At 38.7% G+C, this 17,332-nt stretch overlaps 1 protein-coding gene across 1 annotated transcript; it reads left to right on the top strand.

Annotated features, from left to right (window-relative positions):
• Positions 1-1,585: 1,585 nt before the first annotated feature.
• gpr146 (G protein-coupled receptor 146) lies at positions 1,586-14,690 on the top strand. The gene is made up of 2 exons (XM_066674412.1): positions 1,586-1,908; positions 10,612-14,690. Exon 2 carries the CDS (start codon positions 10,646-10,648, stop codon positions 11,645-11,647), a length of 1,002 nt encoding a protein of 333 aa, XP_066530509.1. The 5' UTR covers positions 1,586-1,908; positions 10,612-10,645; the 3' UTR covers positions 11,648-14,690.
• Positions 14,691-17,332: the final 2,642 nt, after the last annotated feature.

Here is a 17,332-nt window from a genome sequence, read left to right as displayed (position 1 = left end):
AGCATATTTTATATCAGCCAGGTTTTTTTTCCCTCCAAGCACAGCCACACTGGATTCATTCTTCTCCTTCTAAAGAGATCTTTTTTCTATAGATTTATTTGTTTGTTAGTCTTTTTTAGTGAATAAATATCTGTGAAATTCCCTGTGAAATGACACTGGACACAGACTACACATATCCAGTCAAAACCATGTATCTCCATTTTTGTCCATTTTTATTTTACTCCATCACTGGAACACAGCACTTCATACTCCGTGAAAATTTCATGGTGAATGTATCAGTAAAAATGCTCCAGCATTACTTGAAATAAAATCTTTTACATGGAATTCCACTGAAATTAAAGAAGGTTTTTTTCTTCTCCAGTAAAGTTGCTATTTTGGGAGATATATGTTTTTAATTGGACAGTGATAATATGCAGCATCGGTGTAGTAAATAACTAGTACATTTGCTGGGTAACAGTAGGGCAAATGTAGCACTACTGACATGCAAGTTTGTATTGGTTTTTTTAAATAAAGCCATGGCGTTGATCCAAATAGAACACACTCAGAGGTAATTACAGGCCTTGTTACAAAATGACACTCTAGGTCAGAGCTTCAAAATGTGGGTCATAAACAAAGAAGTATTTACAGCTGGTCCCACTTCTATAATCCTTAATCGTCTTAGAAATGTTAACTCACTGTATAGTAACTCACTGTATTCAGTCACCAGCAAAAATAAATAAATAATTAAATAAAAATCCTACAGCATTTTGTTTCCCACAATTACTTTAATTCTGGAGTATAACGTGCTGAAGTCTAGGCAATCTATCATAAATTGACTACATAGTAAAGTCAAAAACAGATGTCATTATAAAGAAAATATGAGTTTTGTGGTTTTAGATTGAAACCACATATGTGAGACATGATTAAAAATATACATTAGGCTAAACAATGAGATCCCTGCCAGTCATCAGATTCTATGGTATGTCCCATCACTATGTCCTTAGATGGGGCTTAATCCTGTTACATAATTCTCTATCAAAAACAGCACTGCCAGCATGATTTCCACAAATATATCCTCTGCTGCACTGCTGTTAGTAAGAGCCCAGATTAAAACTGAAAATAATTTTTTTTTAATGCCGTATGTGCTTAAGGGTGTAGCACAAGCCTTAGCCTCGGCAGCAATTTCTGAGAGTGAACCCAGGAAATGTATGTTTTACTGAGCACTTTAATACTCAGCCAGCGGTTTTGTGCTATATATCACTTGCTCTAAGACTTTCTTTTGCAAAAGGGTGTTATCAGAAATAAAAAAAATCTGTTCTCTAAACACTGAAAACTACCAGCAGGCAACTGCCATAAGCTGCATATTTAGATGGGCCTCAAGTGGTGCGGATTGCTTGCTCTGAAACCTGTCTGTAGCTGAAGCTACTGTTTTTGCAGTGGGTTGTTTTTCGTGCAGAGAGGCCGTGCTGTTCAGAGACGCTCTCTCTCTCTCTCTCTCTCTCTTTCACCCCTCCCTCCGCTACGTTCATCCAATGACAGCACCGTAGCCCAGGCGGGCCTCATCGGTAAGGTTCAGCAGAGAGAGAGAGAGAGAGAGGTGGGGGAGGGTCACGTGTGTACACACTGTAGAGTTCAGTACCACTCATTTCGTAGTAAGTCCTCAGCGTCCTCCTCCCCTTTCCAGAACAAGCCACCGTCGGGACCGGAGACCAAACTACAATATCACACAAACAACAGTGTTTACGGCGAGCAGAACCACTTTAATCGAGCTCACTTCTTCTTTTCTTCTCGTTCGCCCACGACGCAGAGGCACTCGATCTCGTAAACTGGGCGATAACTCCAAAGAAGTCGAGGAGAAATGTCAATGGAAATACAGCAGAACCCGATGCCTCCGTAGGTCAGTCGCGGTGCCAGAAAATCGCTCCTCTGGTGAGTAAACTTAACTCCTAAGCGCTTTCTCCAACTTTATAACTCTTTCAGTGCTGGGAAAGTATGAAACTAAGTTTAGATTAATTTCGAAATAACGTCAGTATCGAAACTCTATAATGACTAAACAGATGGAGCTGTGTAACGTACACACACACACACACACACACTGATCCACTCAGTCTGAGCAGAGGTTAGCGATTGTGTGACAGTTGACTTTAACAGAGATGATTCAAATCTGTGTAGAAGTTCAGTGAAGGGGTGGGGGGTGTAAGTTGCGACTGTGACCATATCTCTGTCTCCATTTCTAAACTAATAGATAAGATAAAGTTACAGGACTGCTTCTTTTTGAAACAGGACGGTTATTTTTAGATCGTTTTGGCTGTAGCCTATTGAACACTGGTAAACATCTCTAACAAACACTCACCTGTCTGATAAGTCTCTCTCAGTATTAACCTACATTTCTGAGCCTTACAACAGCCAATAACAAGACGACACAGGTTGGTCCTGGTTAGAGGTTTGTCCTCATTTTGATGTGAATCATTTTAATGAACTTAGCTTTGTGCTACTCCAGGGTTTACAGTTAGTGACTTTTTCAAACTTTCACCGAACGTTAGGCCTGGGCTCGTTTTACCTGACAGGTGGTAAAGGACGTGTCCGTTTCTCTGAAGCTTTCAGGTGAAATGACCAGTTAATATAGACTTTTCCTGTTATAACCTAGAATTTATAACTCAGTTATTAATCACTTTGGTTATAGAAGGTTAGTGGGCAGTTTGTGCAAGTATTGGTCCGTTAGTTGAGGGAAGTGTCGTCACTCCGCCTAGGAGTGGCGCGCGCGAGAGGTAGGAGTTTAGCATAAGACCCTGATGATTTTGTGTCTGTAAATAAATAAATATGTACACTGTTCACACATATCATAATCATAATTAGATTTATACAATAAACCCATATTTAATTAATTATTGTACTAAAGAATAACAGAATATATAGATGACTATGTGCCATGGCTGAACTATTTAGGGATTTTTTAATTTCAATTGCAGTTTTTTTAATTGCAGGTATTTTCAGTACATTAAGATCCAGGCTTTAATTCTGAATTCTGAATATAGAGTGCAAAAATGATTATTTAGTTGTGGTTACTGTTATATAAATGTTACTGTTTGGTTGCTTCTGGTTGATCTAACTCTGTTTTATAAAAGGAACATGTCCCCATTAAGAAAAAAACCTAAGGTTACTAAGGATTACTGCATAAAGATTTCTGCATTTTGGTGATTTATTACATTTTTTATTTATTAAGCTTTATTGGCACTTTATAGGCACTTTATATTCACTTTTTTAGTCACTATCTTATACAATTTTATAAATGTTTCAAGGCTATAAGCAGTTTCCAAAATGTTTATGTTTTGGCTGTCTGTGTGATGATACTTTCTTTTAGTCAAGATTACGCTTGTGTCTCAGATTTAATGAAGCTGTATCTTTTTTTTTTTTTTAAATGTCCAGACTTCAAAGAATCAAAAAATGCATGTAGCGCTTGCCTAGCCAGTTTCCTGTTATAGCTTTTGAAGTTCTCTCGGAAGCAGATGGTATGAGATAATGTGTTGGGTATTATGATTTGGAGGTTTTTTAAAGCCCAGTAATTTTATCACCTTATCATATAGTATTACAGATATAATGCAATTATTACAGCTTATTATTACTTATTTATCTGTTACTAACTGCAAGTTATGTTCCTTTTGCCATTTGATATTAAAATCAGTCTCAATATCTGAGGGAGGCCATTTTGTTTACTGAACGTCCAGCTCATCTCTAACTGAACCCATGCCACATGTTGCTGTTAAAGGGATGACGAAGCATGTGCTTGTCAACAAAAAATCATGGGATGTCATATGAGACAGCTGAGGGCAGCACTATGGACTAAAAAGCTTTGCTCTGAAGCATGTTCCAAAGTATCCAGCTGAGCTTTAGTGCATTATGTAACACATATCCAATTTTCTCACTGAATTGTAAACATTGCTCTCTGTTGATCTTTTCACAAGGACATTTTAAACAGACATTTGGGCTCATACAATGAGAATGAAGGTTTAAAAAACTGATTTCTTAATTCTCATTAAAAAAGCACCAGTTGGTGTTTCTGAGTGAAGTATTTCCAGAGATAATAATAACTATCAGTGAGGTAGTGTTAATGTTTGCCAGATATGTAAATAATATATGAATACATTTTCATAACGTGTTAAGCTTCTGGATGGAGTATCTATCATCTTTGTTCACAATTGCCTAAGCTTTATTTTCAGCAGAAAGTTTTAAATCCTCATAACAGTAGATGGTAATAAGTAAGATCACTACAGCTGAGTTGTGTAGTTCTTCCTAAATATGAATAAATTCATAACCATGATAGTAAACGACTCTGAAGTCTCAGCCCAGATGTCACAGTGTCAAAAAGATTTACACTGTGGCTTTGCAGCAGTTTAATAACACAGTGGAATGGTTCACTAAGCCTATAGAAAATTCTGCAGTAAAATGCTGCTCATATTCAAGTCTAATGGCTGCTTTTCTCTCTGGGTATGCTGCTTGGAATGAAAAGTAGTGGATTACGACCAGATGAGAGATGGATGCAGGTGGAATACATCTTGAATGAAATCTTTTCCCATATAATGCTTCTGTCTATGAATACTTCAAGAGCACTCTGAAATTCTACACTCAGAAAATGGAACTCTTCGGTTGATAATACCATGTCCATTTGGTTGTGGTGTTTAGTTTTGATGTTACCTATATTCACTTTTTGGTCATCTGGGGATGGCAGGATGTATTGCAACACAACAGAGTTAAGTAGAAGTGTGTGGTCCACTTATTACTTCACTGCACTACCTAAATCCTGGCATGCTCGTACAATGCCCAGAAAGTGAAATCATGTGACCTCACTCCCATTCGGGGAAGTTTGCTGTACATTCCAGCAGAGATCCAGTGAGGGGCGTGGCGCAGGCCTTATCGCTTCCCTCCCATCGGCGTCAAGCACTGCAAACTCAGCGTCCTGAACTGTCAGACCTATTCAGCGTCACTCCCTTGGTGCCAGCTCTGCAGAAGAGCTCGCCAATTTGAGCTTTCCCCTGCGAGAGAAGCGTAACTAATGACGCAGGGATGTTTGGTAGTAGAAGGGCATTTGGCTGTACAGTCATGCTCTCCCATGTGAGCCAGTGGCTCTGGAATGCCTCTCTAAGTGACATGCTTGTAAAGTGAGGATTGACTTAAGCTCAGTGGGATTTCTTCCTAAGGCATTCTCAAGAGAAGTTTATGGTTGCCCTTCTGGTTAATGGTCATGCATTTAAAATGGAGGAAAGATGCAATGTAAGGTGGGCAATAAAAGCAGCTGTCTAATAGTCATACAGCTCATGGTGATTTCAATATTTTTTTGTTATTATTTGCTTAATTTCTAATGACCTTATTGGTATCTGTCCATTTATTACTGTTTTCCAACATCCACCTATGTGATCACTTTCTAGGTTATAATGTCCCAAAGCATTAGGCTGGGGAGCAGTGGGTTTTCATTCTCTTCAAAACTTTTGGAATGAGTTGCAACAGCATTCAATGTCAGGCTCTTGTGGCTGACTGCATTTAAATCCTCACAATGTTCCAACGTCTATTGCAAAACTTTCCAGAAGAGTAGAGGCAATTACTTCAGCAAAAACACCTATTAATACCGTTGATTTTAAAAGAAATGTTGGAAGAACTAACATCTAGTATGTATTAATAGCCACTTTCACACTTTCCGGAGTTTACTCGGAGGAGTTTAATGTCAGAACACAAATACCCGCCGTTTATGTCCTGGATTTTGTGGACTTTATCACACTAGACCCTTAGTAGAGACTCTTGGTAAAGTCTGAGTCAGTGCATATGGCAACAGAGCCACTAATGTCCCGGAGTATCTCCTGCATATGCTGCACAGATGCCGTCCTATGCCTAAAACACACAAAACATTTCCTGCAGTGAGAATGCGTCTAAAACAAAGTCTTCCACTTTGCACTACATGTGCAAAAGGAAAACTCCAGAACATCTCTGGACCTTATACTCCAGAGTTCATATGTGAAAGTGGCTTATGAAAGCCAGGAACTACATAGGCCCACAAACAAGCCCTAAATGGGCAAAACTATGTTGTGTAAATGGTTGTATGAAGAATGAATATCCACAACTTTATCTTCATAAGCAATTTTTTTTTATTTCTCAGTGAACCATTGCAACCCTGCTGGCCAGCACGCAATCCAAACTGAAATTCTTAGCACATAAAGTGCAGAGCAGCCATGTAAATAAGGGAGGGACAAAAAGCAGTTGACACTCACCCATTGAGCCCCTCTCTCTGACTTGTTCTGGGTGGGGGTTGGAGATTGAACTCTTTGTGTCTCATTATTGCAATCTACCCTTTCCACAGTAAAGATATTTGATTGTTTTTTCATTAATGTTCCTTTCTGCGGAAACGTGTGCAATTTTTTTGTGTTTGCTCTGTTTGCTTGATAGTAAGTTTCAAAGAAACTTATATGGAACTTTTTGTAAACACACAGTCCGTGTTTACACCTGCCCTCCGAAGGGTGTATGCATGGTTAGCCTTTTCCCAAGGTAATCCTACACTCCTCCACCCTCCCATCACTCACTCATCACAGTTGGGATTCCAGGGGCAGCCAGAACTGGCAGCAGATCACTAGCAACAATGCCACAAGACCAGGAGCACACAGAGATTCTGGACTTATTTCTTTTCAGGACAAAGGACTTTCTGACAGCAGGTTTAAAGGGCAAGTTAACATTAATATTTGCAGAAGGATACACCAAGGTGCTGGTCCATAATATGAGATCTGTGAGATCTGAACTTGTTGTTGATGTTAAACCTTGTTTTTGGCTCTATTGCATCTCTAGTACTCTGTGAGGTGTGATAGGTAAAATGATATTTTAGCCCTTGGGTGGATGTCATGTGTGAGCTATGCAGCGTTGTTTATCCCGAAGCCAAAGCAGCTTTTCTGTAGTCAGGTTATGTAAGGCAAAAGAAGAATGTTCACTTTGCTGCTGTGCATCTGTTCTGATGTTTTATATCACACACAGTGTTATTATCTTGACTGACAAATGTCCTCTACACAGGAGACAATAGTTAATGATTAAAATGTAACATTTTTTTGCTAACTTTCTGTCATTTAAGAGCCTGCACATCTGATTTCCTTTGGATTTTGTATTTTCCCCCGAGGTCCAATTATTATGTGTGAGCTTATAAAAAATTATATATATACATCCTTTTTATATCCTTTAGGAATTCTGAAAACTAATCTGTCTAAAGACTATATAACAGTCCTATGTTTAGACTGGCTGGACATATTGTATTTAATACTCATAATAATTTCATTGTTAATAAATATACTAGACTGTTGTATGCTTTGAATGTGCATATATGTAAATGTACGTGTGGACGGTGATTGTAAAAAAGTATACTAGTTATGATATTTGTATTCAGTTTTTCGTAGCTGGAACTGGAAAAAACATTAGCACATTAAAAAAATGAATACAATTTTCTCAATTTTCTTATTCACAAGGATACACATGCCAGCTTGTATGTTCCCAGAAGCAAGTTTAATTAGAGATGATACAAATACGATGTGAGCGTGTAAGTTGCAGACAGAGAGGCATGTTATGTAAGTGTGATTTAATGAGCAGGCTGGAAGCTGAAGTGTTTCTCTGTGTGTGCTCGGGCTGGTGTAACCTCAGCGTGAACTCCAACCTCTCAAACCCACTCCACCCTGACCCTGATGCATCACATTTCACCCCATAAATTCACCTAGCCTTCCGCTTGGCTACAGCTAGGGAGCTGCGAGTACAAAGCTGAAGCATGCCATTCTTTGGTGGAAGTGCACTGAACAACACACTCTGTCAAGTGAAGGCAGTAAGGGCAAAGCCAGGCCAGATATGTGAAGCTGTCAATGTGAACATCAACAGCACACTACTTGCGGTGCAGTTTTTTACTAAATGTCCAAAATTGATTGAGTAGTGTATTTTTAAGTGTTCCCATTGTGGAAGTCCGGGGGTGCACACACACACACACACACACACACAAAACATATGAAGGCCCTAAAAAATTCTAGACATAGATTCTGTAGAGCAACAACACAGCAGCTTAAGATGAGATGGGGTAAAACCTCATTGATCCAAAAGGTAATTGTAGAAGGTTCACCATGCTCAGTGCCAAGTGCCAGGGGACAACTAAGCTCACCAGCACTGAGCCATGGAATAGTGGTACTGCCTTCTCTGGAGCACTATTTACCATTTTTGAAATGAGCTGAAGTGGTTTTGTGACCAAAAACAAGTCATCCAGCATCCATACCTGACCTCATTAATGTTCTCCTGGCTGATTACCAACATAAACTATTCAAAATATTCAAACTCCTATTGTAAAAATTCTTACAGCAGCAAAGGGGGCAAACTTTATTATTACCCTTCATTTCAGAAGAAACACTGGATGAGCAGATGTCTGCAGAGTTTTGGGCCTGGAATCGGTAGGAAACATGGAAATACAAAGAGAGATGTCTGAAATATCAAGCAAATGCATTTTCCATCTCTTTCTCTGAACTCTACAAGCAGCAGTAGCATTGGATAGCTCAGCGTTTGCTGTCCAGTTCACCACATTGTGCCAAGCTTAGCCAGTGAGATTCAGTGAACTGGAATTAACGGTGTTACTGTGGACATAATGGCTGCACCGTGTCTGAGCTGTTTATGTGTGAGCGGTTTCACTTGCTCTTCTCTTTAAAAGAATATCTTACACTGCTGGGGGCAAAACAATGGAAAGCTTGTGATCAGGGAAACACTATAAAAATGCAGAGTGAATGATCTATTGAAAATCAATATTACAACTAACATTAATGTACAAAAACAGTACATTTATACTGTCAAACATCATATAACTGTATCTTATTTATCATATACAGTAATCGTACCACAGATAACTTAAACTTTAGACCAGTTATCATCAGCCTAGGAGAGTTGCATTATTTACTTACTTTACTGAACCGTGTTTACTACATTTGGAATCATGTTTTTTTGTTTTTGATTTTTTTTTTTTTGTAGACAGAAATGTTAAATTTAGCACAGTTGGGAATGATTATTGGATAAATTTAAGAAATAATTTTTTAAAAAGGGTAGAAAATTAGGACAACTGATCCTAAATAGACTTTCCTTACTTTTCTCATTCTCATAAAATCTTAAGGGCGGTACAGTGGCGCAGCAGGTAGTGTCGCAGTCACACAGTTCCAGGGGCCTGGAGGTTGTAGGTTCGAACTGGATAAGCGCTTACAGATAATGAATGAATAAAATCTTAAAACTGATCCAATACATAAGACATGCCTGAATTCTATGCTTCAATAGAGAGAGCACTGTATAAGGTTGACTAAGGCTGAAGTAAAGAAGAACAGAAATTCAGCAGTAAAAAACACAATAACACCACTTAACCTGTGGGCAGCTCTGTTGATCTCACATTGACCTGGAGTTTTCAAAGAGAATGTTTTCTGGGACAGAACATTTACAATAAATTGTGCCATACTAAATTGAAATATAATTTTCTGCACATTTTATGGAATACTGTCTGTATTGATGTAACAGCTGCATGTTTAATTATAAATAGAGGTTTATTCATTTTGTTTAGAATTACCAGAGTTCAGTAACACTAGTGTTTCCCCTGGGAATATTTCTCCGCCATGCGGACCAAGGCTTTCACCTGAATGCCTTGGTTATTTGCCTGGGAAGCCTGATTCCTGCCCTCTGTTCACATGTATCACACGTTACAGGACCAAGAGGAGACTGAGGCAAATGCTGAGGTGTATTATAGTTTTACAGACACTAAGAGAACAGACCTTAAATTTGAGAACACATAAAAGGCAACACCTGTGAGCACTTACACTCAGGGCTCACAGGTGCAGGGGGTGTGGCTAAAGACACAAGAGGAGATAATACAAGAAAACAACACAAAACCAGAACAGAACGGTTAAAATTCTAACAATATGTTATGGAATTGGGTTGCTTCACAGAAATTATAGGTTACATTTGATTGTCATTTTGCAGTCACTCTTCTAAAGCAATAAACACAATTATGTTACCTAAGCGTTTTACAGTAAAAAAGGAAAGCAGACGAGGTAGCTAAACAGTACAGGCATGTAGTTAAGGTGGGGGATGATGACACATTTCTCTTCTTGCTCTTTTAGGTCCAAGCTATGTTAGCTTCACTCTTATCCTGGCTCACTTCCCTTTCAGTAACAGCCTTTCAGTAGATGTTACACTACAGCCTGAGCTTATCTACACATTTTATGGCTGGCTAAAATAATGTTACTACCACTAATGGCACTTTTCTTTAGATATGTCAGTGTTCTGGTACTTCTCCTGCACACCATGAGAGACTCACTTCCCACCATGTCCTCCCTCTGGTTGCATTACCCCTGCACCCTACTACAGCTTGATCCACAAAAAGCAATGAACACAAAAAAAAAAAAAAAGCAATGTGTTTATATTCTTTACTAGTGTTTATTTTCTTTTCTTTTTTTAAATGAAGCACTACCAGTTCTCTTCTAAAAACATTATGCTTGATAATGTATGCTATATAAAATAAAATATATAAAACTCCACTATTTTATAAAAAAGATAATATGTTGTCAGAAAATGTTTTTGATTCAATATTTATGTCTTCTCTTGCAGTGGGTTACCTGAGCCGGAGCGGTACGAAGGCACAATGTGGAGCTGCATGGGTTATAATGAGACAGCGGGCGGCACAAATTTGTCACTGTGTCAGGACTTGGGCCTCGTCCTGTCTGTCCTTTCACTTTTTTACCTCTTTGTGTGCTTCCCTGTGGGCTTGTGCTACAATGCCCTTTTGGTGGTGGTCAACCTGTCCAACAAAGTTTCCATGACCATGCCTGACGTCTACTTTGTGAACATGGCCATCGCTGGCCTTGTGCTGAATTTGGTGGCTCCAGTGGAGCTCCTGGGCCCTGACTTCACAAGATGGCCGGCATGGCGTTATAACGATGAGGTCTACATCACTCTCCTCATCCTCTTCAACGTGTCCTCTCTGGTGATCATGTACTCTACCACGCTGTTGAGTCTGGACTATTACATTGAGAGGGCACTGCCACGTACCTACATGTCCAGTGTCTACAACACCAAACATGTGTGTGGCTTCATCTGGGGTGGCGCTGTGCTCACCAGCTTTTCCTCGCTGCTCTTCTATGTGTGCAACCATGTGTCCACCAAGATCATTGAGTGCTCAGAGATGCAGAACAAGGGTGCAGCGGATGCCATCATGATGTTCATTGGCTACGTGGTGCCAGCTGTGGCCGTGCTCTATGCCTTCGCTCTCATCCTTCGGATCCGCAAGGAGGCCACTCCCCTGGACCAGGACTCAGGAAGACTGGACCCTTCCATCCACAGGCTGCTGCTTGCCTGTGTGTGCGTGCAGTTTGCTCTGTGGACACCTTACTATACTACTCTCCTGGTGCTGACAGTGACCGATGTACCGGGCAAGTGGTACCGCTCACGACAGGTTACCACCTACATGTTCCTCAGGGGCGTGTCCCAGCTGCTGGCTTTCTCAAGCAGCTTTGCCATGCCTCTCATGTACAGGCAAATGAACAAGAACTTTTCCCACAAGCTTCAGCGGCTACTCAAGAGGCTGAACTGTGGTGAGCAGTCCTGCCCTCACGAACGCTCTGCTGTGCAGCAGGTGATCACGTGAGGGTCCAAGTTAAAAAAAAAATTCCTTCAACCTCCCTGTTGCCCCTCACTGGCATTTGCTGCATAACCCATAGACCCCAGGAATGTGTCTGTATGTGAAAGTGCAGAACCCTCTGGTAACATTGTGTAACTTGTCACTTTTAGTGAGCGTTTAACTTTATTTTGTCTTCAATACGGTGAGCGAAGGGTGACCAAGAAGAAAACCACTAAGTGCTGTTTTGATGTAAGCTATGTCCATTCTTCTGATTGTGCCTCACTGGCAAGCAGGAAATCTCATACCCATTTCAACTGCCCATTCTCAACAAGGGAAACTTGAACTTGTGTGTGGTAGTTAGTCTGTTACAGACAGGATACGGACTTTTAATGTGTTGCTTTGTGACCAACCTTACGTTAGGCTCCTAAATTTACCTACATTTCTATGGCTCCCTTTAATTTCAGTGTGTTCTCAACTGAGGGTTTTACATGGTGAAACTTTATAAAAATGTTAGTTGTTTGAAACTTGGTTAATGAAAATAAATTGCACTGAATCATCATAATGTAAAGTATGCAGCTCACTTGAAACTCATCTGCACCAGTTGCAAGCATCTTAGCTTTGTTTCATAAACTTATATATAGATATATAGATATATATATAGAGTATTGTGCAAACGCGTTAGTCACTTAAATGTGATGATTATATAATTATATATAATTACAATAAATACACACATGTAATTACAGTAAATGTTAGTAAGTAGACAAGTTCTGAGGTAGTGTAAAGAACAGTTTGTTTCCAATTTATTAAAGCAACAGCACACTTGATGTAACATAATTAAATATTTATTAACTAGTAAAAATTCATTCATTCATTGTCTGTAACCGCTTATCAAGTTGAGGGTTATGGTGGGGCCGCAACCTACCCAGAATCACTGGGCGCAAGGCATGAACACACTCAGGAGGGTGCGCCAGTCATTCACAGGGTGACACACACTCACACCCAATCCACCTACCAACGTGTATTTTTGGACCCACACAGACACAGGGAGAACACACCAAACTCCTCACAGACTGTCACCCGGAGCGGAGCCACAACCTTCAGGTCCCTGGAGCTGTGTGACTGCAGTTAAACAAACTCATTTACACATAGAATATCACTACTGACTGGAATAATGTTAGTTTTTTTTCTTTGTTTGGTTTAGGGGTTTTTGTTTTTGTTTTTTGGCAAATAAATTTTTAATATTCAAATAAATAGATTTTAAGTCATATTTTCTTGGGTGCCTAAGACTTTTGCACAGTACTGTATAAAGGATAGTGAGAATAATACCTATCAAAAATACGAGCTGCTAATTTGGCTTATTATTGATATAATTGATAGTTTCATGATGCAAAGCCAGCCAAAAATACAGTAAATGAATATAAGCCAATGGGCATTATTTAGAAATGTGTTAACTTTTTGAGAACACACTATAGAACAGAAGTATCTCAGACTGATAACTGTGTGTGTGTGTGTGTGTGTGTATGTGTGTGTGTGTGTGTCTGTGTGTGTGCGTGTCTGTGTGTGTGTCTGTCTGTGTCTGTCTGTGTGCATGTATGTGTTGCTAAAGAGGTGTGATCTTCATTTTTCCACTGTTCAGACTTATTACTGCAGAGGGAGAGGTTTCATTAACACAGTAAGTTTAAAGCTTATATATTGTTCAAAAACAAATAAAGGTATTGGACAGCATGTTCCAAAACCAGACATTATACTTATGAATTAAAGGTTCAATCAGAATAGTCAAAATAGCTGAAAGAGGGTTATTCATTTATGGAAATCAAGATATCTAAAACAAGTAATAGCTGAAGAGTGTACAATACCCAGATCAGCAGAAGTAGCTAATTCATAGGAGCTACCCAAGTTACTGTAATCACTTTCCAGGTGCCTGAGGACACTTGTTGAAGGTGGAATAGGAAAGCTTTTTAAGCTATTTTATTTTTACGAAGTTCACTAGAGACGGGTCTTTTGAAACAGCAGCAAGAGCTACAGTGATAAATGTTTGCCAGTGTTCCTCATGATAATGTCCATTGACCTAGTAATGATTTTTGACAGGCAGATGAATCAGAGACACCCCAGAAATTCCATACTGAGTTAATAATTATTTAACCAGATCAAAGTCCCATTGATTACCGTCTAAAGCTTTAAAAGCATATAGTAATGTTTAACTCCACTGGCTTGAAAAGCAGTGGTAAAAAATTAGGGTGAATATGAGACAAATTACATAATAACAAAAAGAAAACTTAAGAAAAGTCACATTTTGTTAATTAGTGGCTAAACTGCAAATTACACTCTGTGCTAGAGATACAGCTCATAATTTTTTCAAATTTCTGATTTGCTGAACAGGACATAAACATTACCCATTGTATTTGGATTCAGGACTTCAACTGTTCTGAGGAATATACACATTCTCCTGTGTGTAAATATGAAACTACACAGAAAGCGTTTTAACAGAAAGAAAACAAAAGCACTTCATAAACCAGTACACAGCTGAAATACAGAAGCAGAAACCTAATTTCATTTTTGGTCATGAGCCAGTGGACTTTAACCAAAATGAAATGTATTTTGGCAAAAAGTACTGCATGTGTACAAGGTTTAATATAGTATCATTTAAAATCTATGTGCGTAAACAGACGAAAGAGTGTAAGTCATGAAGAGGATCATGGTCAACCTTCAAACAACGGAACCACAATCACCAAGCTATGACTATTGTTAGTGTGTTTACGCCAGTATATGTGTATAATATGATGTATGTGTATATATTGTATGTTGGAGATTTACTGGAATAGACTACATGCCATTTCAGAGTTGCAGTATTATTTTCTCAGAGTTTTATTTAGTTACTGTTTGTGCCAGCAGTCATGTCCCTTAATGAGTCAAAGATGTATTCAATAAACTAACATGAATATTACTGTGATTGTCCACCCTCTGTTTGTTATGATATCTTTTCTTCATCAAATTACACCTTTCCATTATGAGAAATGTTAAAATATGTTTAAGTTCCCATCAACTCCCATCCCAAAACCTTTAGATGTCTGTGTTCAATCATTCTTTACAAAACAAACAATAAAATCAGTGAAATAAACATGGTTTGTTTAACAGATTCACCAACTTATTTTTCTTTCTCTATAAAAGCCACCAAACACTGCTATGTCTCCAGAGCAGAAACCACATTGAAGCATTCTTTGGCAAACAAACTACATTTGGAAGCCCATCTACAGAGAGAGAGAGAACCACAGACATTAGATGGTGTTTGTTAGTTTTTTCATTTTTATGTATTGAGCAGTGCTGAGGAGTTCCAGCATATAAGTCAAATATAGGGGGCTATATTTTAGCTCCAAACCTAACCCTAACCCTATGACATTTGGAAACAACTACATATTTCTAAGCAAGCTTTATCTCATACACAGTACAAGCGATTCCTCAGTGTTTTCTATAATGACAGAATCATGGGACATCTAGGAGGAAACAGACCCCCCTCACTGACATGCTCAATTATTATGTTTTTAAAAGAGTGATTAGTCTTAAAGCAAATCTGAACTCATAATTTACCTGTTTAACTGTCTTAGCTCAAGTCTAGTAATAGCCTACTAACTATAATTTATCATATCACTATAAAGATGTGGGGGCTGGTTTCATATGATATTCACAATGTAAAGTAGGTGTCTACAAAGAATAATAATGTACAGTACTGTGCAAAAGTTTTAGGCACCAGAGATTATGGGATTTTTAAAAGCTATATATCTGAGCAGTAAGTGTTTATTCGCTAAAAAACAAACAAACAAAAAATAACGGCCAGCATTACAATAACACCAAATGACCTTATTACAGTGAGTGAGATATTCTGTGTGTGAATGTGTTGGTTTAACTTTTTCCAAATCTCTCCTCATGGCAGTCCACATTATTTGAGGTTACTGGTAAATAAATAATGATTTTAAATCATGTGTGCTGTTGATTTAACAAATTCATGCAGTCAAGGAAAATCTGAACACAATATTGTTCTTCAAACTCACACCTACTACTATATAGAAAAAAAATCTTATATTTTCTTGTTTTATTTATATATATAAAAAAGCTGTGTGGAGCTGTGTGACTGCGACACTACCTGCTGCACCAACATGCGTCCTTAAGGTTATATATAATCATATATATATATATATTTATATGTGTGTCGCAGTCACACAGCTCCAGGGACCTGGAGGTTGTGGGTTCGAGTCCTGCTCCAGGTGTCTGTGAGGAGTTAGGTGTGTTTGTGTGGGTTTCCTCCGGGTGCTCTGGTTTCCTCCCACAGTCCAAAAACATACAATGGTAGGTGGATTGACGACTCAAAAGTGTTCATTGGTGTGAATGTGTGAGTGTGTGTGTTGCCCTGTGATGGATTGGCACCCCCTCCAGCATCACGCTTACAGAGAAGGCATTAGTTTAAATATATAAAAATATCTTAGGTGCCTAAGACTTCAGCACAGTACTGTAGATAAATAATTTTCTTTGAACAGTGAGGGTATCATGTTTTTCATGTATTAAAGAGTCTTTTGAATAAAGTCAGATCGACGATGAAGTCAGAGTGAATTATATCAGATAGTCTAGATCCCTGGGGAAACTGTTTTGTTACAGCAATACAAAACAGAACAAGACACACCAGTTACCAGGACACTTCAGCAAAACACTCTAACACAAACTAAACAATAAGCACAACATGACAGTGGCATATACAAATTAAGGTGTCATATCTTCAGTGGCAATGTCAGAACTAGATAAAGGGTGATAGTAAAAGATTTACATATTATAATAAAAAAGATATTTTGGTGTCTTAAAAAGTAGCTAATACTATAAATAGTGCATTTTTCAAAATACAAAGTGTGTGTTTTTTGGATATTTTTCCTCTTGGTTGATTTGTTGTATTTTTGCTGTGTATTTATGAGTGTTGGTAAGTGTGTGTGTGTGTGTGTGTGTGTGTATGTGTGTGTGTGCTCCATTCAGAGTGGGCGTGGGTGTGGAGAGGCCTACTTCACCCCATGGCTGACAACACTATGGGTACTCGCTCTCGAGCTTGTGGTGTCCACAAAAACCACGCCACTCAACTCCTGAAAGCAAAGAACATTCCAGACATTCTAAACATTGTTTTGACTTCCGAACGCCTGCCACACAACATTGCTGCTTTTTTTGTTACACAAAAAGCAATATTGTCATATAAGAGGGCACAATAGGGCCTGGTTGGCTGTCAGTATGCAGGTCAAATAGTATGTTGGCCAAGTCCACAAAAAAATACAATAAGTTACAAAATCAGCGTGACTGAACATGGATATGTTTATTTAGCCATGTTTCTATTTTCAGCTAAACCCCTGAGTTAAATAGTCCTTTGTCCCTCCACATGTGTAATTACTTTGCAGGGGATGAAATTCGAGCTTAGCCAAATGGAGCTGCCACTGCGTAAAGGACAACTCTATTTAATCTACTGGAAAGGAATTTATGAACAAATATCGGTGCTGCTATTCACACAGTATTCAAAGTAACCTGCCCTAGATGCACCTGCCCAAGCTCAGACAAGCTTATGTTCACCCTCATAATTAGTGAAAACCTGAATATTATCAGTTTTAACTTTGTTTTAACCGCTGACTGTACATCTGGAAATTATATGATAATGGACTGAAATAGAGTTTTTGCTATGGATGCAGG

This window comes from Hoplias malabaricus, chromosome 6 (genome assembly GCF_029633855.1).
Source record: "Hoplias malabaricus isolate fHopMal1 chromosome 6, fHopMal1.hap1, whole genome shotgun sequence".
NCBI classification, from domain to species: domain Eukaryota; kingdom Metazoa; phylum Chordata; class Actinopteri; order Characiformes; family Erythrinidae; genus Hoplias; species Hoplias malabaricus.
The sequence above is the reverse complement of the archived record's forward strand: the minus strand, read 5'-3'. Positions and strand labels throughout refer to the sequence as shown.